The sequence below is a fragment of the Opisthorchis viverrini genome, assembly GCF_000715545.1.
Source record: "Opisthorchis viverrini unplaced genomic scaffold opera_v5_97, whole genome shotgun sequence".
In the NCBI taxonomy this organism is placed as follows: domain Eukaryota; kingdom Metazoa; phylum Platyhelminthes; class Trematoda; order Opisthorchiida; family Opisthorchiidae; genus Opisthorchis; species Opisthorchis viverrini.
In genome coordinates, this window is record NW_008751753.1 from 504,509 (window position 1) to 510,748 (window position 6,240).

General features: G+C 44.2%; 1 protein-coding gene across 1 annotated transcript in view; it reads left to right on the forward strand.

Moving 5' to 3' along the window:
• T265_05253 (hypothetical protein) overlaps nucleotides 1-6,240 on the forward strand; it is a gene marked incomplete at both ends in the record, with an annotated part of 26,986 nt that overhangs the window by 2,904 nt on the left and 17,842 nt on the right. The window contains 4 exons of the mRNA XM_009170222.1: nucleotides 1,182-1,415; nucleotides 1,993-2,222; nucleotides 2,432-2,716; nucleotides 3,971-4,217. Coding sequence (XP_009168486.1) covers nucleotides 1,182-1,415; nucleotides 1,993-2,222; nucleotides 2,432-2,716; nucleotides 3,971-4,217 — 996 coding nt within the window. The remainder of the gene's footprint in view (nucleotides 1-1,181; nucleotides 1,416-1,992; nucleotides 2,223-2,431; nucleotides 2,717-3,970; nucleotides 4,218-6,240) is intronic.

A 6,240-nucleotide genomic window follows, 5' to 3' on the forward strand; every position in this document is an offset into this window, starting at 1 on the left:
ATATATATATATATATATATATATATATATATATATCACTGACAATGCAACCTGATCCTAGGTTCGCTTTTCAGAACAACCTATTGTGTCAGTGGGATTTCGAGCCTAAAATGACGCCATCAGCCTGTGTATTTGAGACGGTGATGACACTAGTTCAGTCGCTAAACTGGGTCATACACATTAATTATAATGTTCGTTCTGTTGTTAAGATGCCTAGCTCCTTGAAATTGGCTTCTCGAATGTATCTGAGAACCCGCGACATCCCGGATCGTGGTTGAGAAATAGCTCTTGCGTGATTAGCAACTCAGCTTTTACCTGTGACTAATAGACAATTACTTTTCCCATCGGCACTCTGTGCAGTGGGATTCCAACCTTGTGGTAACGGGTCCTTTATGAGTTTGATCCAAACACTACGGAATCGGCCCGACCGGCAGCTGAGTGTATGGAACGTATCCGACCTTACAAGACTGATGAACAACCGTTGTTATCTACAAAACCATATTCGTCTCAAGCAATGGGGGACGACCTGGTAGTGTTTGCCTAACCCAGCAAAGGTCGTGAATTAAACGACTGGATTAATCTGGTGTGGTGGAATAAGAGGTGTAATGGTGTTATCCACTCAGCATTCAGAAAATAAACCTCTGATGTTCAGGGGACGAGGCCTGTAGGCTACTGCATACGAAATTCCTTCCTCCAACTGCCCATGTCGAAAAACGGGCGCAGATGTACTGCTTTCTCAGGTTCGTTTAGCCACACACTGCCAAACCAACACCTTTTTTGTCGGATGTTACACTGAGGATAATGCTCACTGTGCTACACAAAATCAAATGTTGGACGTTAGAATAGCTTTCTGATTTATCTCTTGACATCAGAAGAACGCGCAAACGAACCTGTCTGTCTAAAGACTTGAGAAGGAGTTCTTGTATATACTCATTCTTTGCTACTCCAAAACAGACCTTTAGATGTTTAGTTAAATAAATTCATAATCTTAGTTCACAAAAAAAGGTGTTAAAGCATCTGCAATGAGAGCATGGTACCTTTGCCATTGAATCTCTTCCTGTAGCTTTTTGGGATGATTGTAGCCTTTCTTCAAGGAGGAACATAGAGCTAGAAGATAAGAGTGATAAGGTGATTTCAAATGCTATACTGTACTAAGGTGTATCCTCTTTCAACTCATCTAGATTGCTGAGGCCAAGGCGTGGACTGGTTTGGACCAACTGAAGAAAGAACATCAAGCTTGGCTGGCCGAGACCGGCCAGGACGAAAAGGCTGCAGAACTTCGCCAGAAGGAAGGAGACTTGATGGGTGCTGTGACATTGTACTTGAGAGCTGGGGTACCAGGTAAAGCGGCCCGTCTGGCACTGAGTGAGCCACACTTGTCTTCGGATCGAACGTTGATGGAGCGAATTATACAAGTAAGTGTACATTTTGTGTGAGCCTGAGATCGCCGATAGACTGCGCTTGTTTTATCACAGCAAGTGCTTTATGCCTTGTCAGTCGTCAAAAGGCGTAATGCATACGAATGAAAATTAGCATGCAACGAACTAATTACTACTAACGTAGGGCAACGACTGGCTTACAAAGCAGACAGTGGTGCAGCATAGCATGCTTGTATGACAGCTGACCCATGGTGTCGCTGTCAGTTCTGATGAAGACTTTGATCACTGAACCAACATAGTCAGAGTGAGCAAAAGAGTCTAATTTTGTTCGTAGAAGTTGGGTGAGTCCATGCTTAAGATATCAAACCTATTTTACCTCGTATCCTTCACTATGAAAGTTTTAATCTGCCAATGTGGATGCGCAGAGAAATCTCCTCCTTGCTGCTGAATTATCGGTGAAGTAAAACCAAAAGGACATCCAGAAGAGCAAAATAACAGTCTTCCCTCTGCTGCATGAGTGAAATTAAATAAGCGATCGATCCCGACAAGTGATCAACCAGAATTTCCCAACCAAGCTTATCTAAGGCCACCCTTATTTGCTTTGTCGCTACAGGCGCTGGTGAAATGTGAGCTCTTTGAAAAGGCTGGAGAAATGTACCAAAAGCTGGACCAGCTTGAAAATGCCATGCGCTGTTACCGTCAGGCCCATGCTTTTCAAAGGGCAGTTGAGCTGGCGCGATCATCGTTTCCATCGGAAGTCGTAAAGTTGGAGGAAAATTGGGGCGACTATCTGGTAACCCAGCAGCAGATGGACAGCGCCATTCATCACTTCATTGAGGCCGGGTGAGTGAGACTTGTTGTAGTATCCTTGCCGAAGTCTTTGGATTCCGGTAGAATGAGGTTGGGAAGAATTTTCTATTTACAGGATTCAGTTTGTCATCTCTAAAGTCCTGACAAGTTATGTCGAAGTTTCCCAATCACATCTTGGTAAAAATGTAACTTAAGTAGTGACCGTGATACGCAGAAGTTCCATTTTCAAACTCTATATGCAGGGCCTACTTGAAAGCAGTCGAGGCGGCCATCAACTCTCGACAGTGGAGCAAAGCGGCTCATATCCTGGCTTCAATAGAAGACAATAAATCTCCCCAAGTGTTGGCCCCCCACTTTCTCAAACTTGCCCAACATCATGCATCAAGTCACGAATTTGAAGCCGCCGAGACGGCATTTCGTAAAGCAAACAACATCTCCAAGGCCATTGAAATGTACAATTCCGCTGGAATGTGGGAACAAGCACACCGTTTGGCATCCGAAGCCATGGACCACGCTGAGTTGACAGAGTGAGTTTATTTACTATCTTCAGTCTGTTAGGAATAAACTCCCGGCATGGGAAGGTGAATCCAGCAATTCCATTTTTACACTCCCACTGTGTCAGTTGACCAAAGATTCGAAACATTAACCAGATATGGAGAACAAGTGGCCATGTAAATGAATATGCTTGTAAGAGAAAATCCTCTGGGTTTTAAAACTTTGACTGATTGCGTAGTTTTATCACTGCTATTTCATTGTACTTTGTTTCTCTACCTTCGTGTTACTGACCACTTTAGGCCTTTAGCAATGTGCTAAGTGAGTGTACTGGGTAATAAAGCTCAAGCAAGAACTATGATGCTCTATCTTAGGGTTACTGTCAGGAATTCGTAGGGATCGAAAAATGCAAGAGAGGATCAGGAGAATTCTGGCGAATTACAAACCGATAAAGAATTAGATGTAGCAATCAGAACAACTTTGAAAGGGGGAAGACATCTCTTTCGAAGTGAAGTATTTTCAGGTCTCTGTGCTCTAAAACAGTGTAGGCGTTAATTTTCCTCCTATATGTATCGTATTCCTCGACAAGATTTACGTTTCATGTACTGTTTAAGTTGTCCATGTCATTATGTGGAAGGGCATTGAATAAGATGCCTGGCAGCACACCGATGCCTCTAGCGCTGAAGTATAGCTGCCCGAGAAGTAACTACATGAAAGTTCCCTCCAAATCTTGCTAAACTTCGTCATCTGATGATACAACTTCAATCATTGGCTTTTTACGAAGCTTTTCAAAGGAGTTTCTCGGGGTATTCTAAGTTTCCGGAAATAAAATGGAAAGTGCAAGAATCTACTTGATGACTTCAACATTTAGTTTTTATCTCATGACTATTGATTCAGAGCAGCACGGATGAATCCAGACAATATCTAAAATGTGCTGCTTCTGAATAGGCTTCTTCACTCGGACATTCAGAAAGCTGAACAGGGGTACGCAATCAATAGCTGGATGATATCATGAAGAATCAGGCGTGACTCACATTGGTACACAGAACCGATGATCGAAGTTGTGGTAGACCGGGAGATTGAAATATGTCTGTTATTCGCCTTGAGTAATATTCATCAAGTGAGTAATGGTGGACTTTCGGTCTGTGCTTAACGGTTGCAAAAAAACTCGAAAAACAGAATACATTTCTACCAAATGTACAAGCTTTGTACCCAAAAACTGCATTCAGTCTCGTTTCACAAGACCAGTAGCTCAAACGACGCCGATACTTGCTTTATTATTTATTCAGCATGTATCTTGCACAAGCTGAAGAGCATGAGAATGAAGGAAGATTGAAAGAGGCCGAACGATTGTATCTGACTGTCAAGGAAACCGATCGTGCAATATCCATGTACAAACGCAATAGGCAATATCGAGATATGCTGCGTTTGGTTCGCACTTACAGTCCAGAACTTTTGGAGCAAACTCACATGCATTTGGCGCAAGAGTTGGAGAAGGAGGGTAATCTAAAGCAGGCAGAGCAGTACTATATGGAAGTAAGTGATTCCCATATACTTATCCTGCTAACTCATCACTACTGAAAACAGTAGCTAAGACTACAATGCAGACCAATTAGTCCATTCATATGCAGCTGGATAATGAACCAGGAAAGGTGGACTGACCTAGTACCAGACTATCACCGGTATGTAGGATAGAAACTGCCAGTATGGGTTCAATTCAGTCACTCAGCTATACACCATGAAACAAAGGCAGGTCACTGTGAAACGAGAGAGATATTTACGAATTGAATATCAAGTTGGTGGAACGGGAGAGAAACCAATGGACGAAACCTAACTACCAACGAAACAGCATATATTGCTGCTGCAACATGAGGGTAGTTCTTATTCGATGCTGCTTCGGGCATCAGCCCCAGGCCGACTCAACGACTGAGTTTTAGATTGTTTAGCCGTTTGTCTGTGTTTGTTCATTTGTGCCGATTATTCAAGTGACGTCCGGAAATGCTCATTGGTACGCTAGATAACGATAACTTTCTAAAAACTGTGAACAGTTCTGTGTACTCCATGACCACAGCCTTGACCACCAGAGCACGGAACTTTTCGGAGATCCAGTCTGTTCATGGCCATTCTTGGAGCATGCCTGAGCTTTATCTGTCTTTATGTCGACAATCGATTTGGCACTTCTGATGAAACCTGGTTCTAAACTCGTCTCCTGAACAGAAACATGTATTGCCCTGCTTTGTCATCTATGCGCATTGAATATAATGGCGGTCAGTCAGTATTCAGTCAGCATCTGCCTACTAGCCTCATCAGTTTGCATACAGCCTCCTTTCTTTTCAGCCCCATTGACATCCCGTACTCCCTCTTCCCGTCAATCACCATTACCTTCTGTATCGTGGGCCGTGTTGCTCCTCTAATTGCAGCTCACCTAGATGACCAGCTACGGAGATTAGCCGTACGCAATTGTTTTATCTGCTTGCTTGAATGCACCTCTTCAGTACAGCAAGTTCGAGTAGTTACTTCACTTCCAGAGGCTAAGCCCTCTGCTGCTCTCGTGATTCCACTAACTCCCATGCTAGATGCCCCGAACCTTGACTTTTAGATTTTCGGTTGCAGATTACTTCACCCCCATCTTTGAGGATCAAAGCGAAGCAAAAGCCCTGTTGAATAGACTGACCACCATCATACCATCTTTTGGCATGCGCCTTGCATCTTCAAAGTGCAAAGTCATGCTTTAGAATGTGCGGTTTCCGAACATGTCCCTTACAATTCAAGGAGAATCACTGGAGATTTTGGAAAACTTCACATACCTCGGTAGTCGTATCAGCTGTGACGGAAGTGTCTGATGAAGCCAGCGCAAGACTTTCAAAGGCTCGAATCATGTCTGCTAATTTGCGTCACCTGTGGTGTCAAGAAGGCATCTCACTAGATCTTAAGGGTCGTGTGTACCAGTCTAAAGTAAGGGCTGTGTTGTTGTATGGGTGCGAGACATGGCCTCTGCGGACAGATGATGTGAGGCGTCTTCAGGTTTTCGACCGCCGATTCTTAAAAAGCATGACTGGTTTCGGATGGCGTCAGAGTGTTAGTAACAAGGTGATTAGAAAACGGGTATTTGGTTGTGCTGCAGGCACCTCAATCCGAGAAAACATCCAGTACCACCGACTACGATGGCTCGGTCGTGTGCTACGCATGCCGAAACACCCTCTCCCGAGACGAGTGTTGTTCTCCGTACCTCCTTCAGAATGGCGAGAATTTGGAGGTGGACAACGCATGACTTGGCAGAAGGGTATGGAAGAAATCGCGGGGGGGGGTGGGTGTTGTTGTTCTTGTACGCCTTCCAGGATGGGGTCCCAGTGACCCCACCCGCGGTTGGCTGGAGATGTTGCAAGAAATGGCGGCTAATCGATGTCAGTGGCGTTCGTGCTGTCAGTTTCTTATCAGATTGCCTGATTGAGCGGTTGGAGGTATAGGCACCTCAGAATGCTTGACATGGGTCAGCACTAGGTTCTTTCCCTCACCCACTCTTTCTCTCTTCTTTCTACTCTAGAGCTTTTAATATATA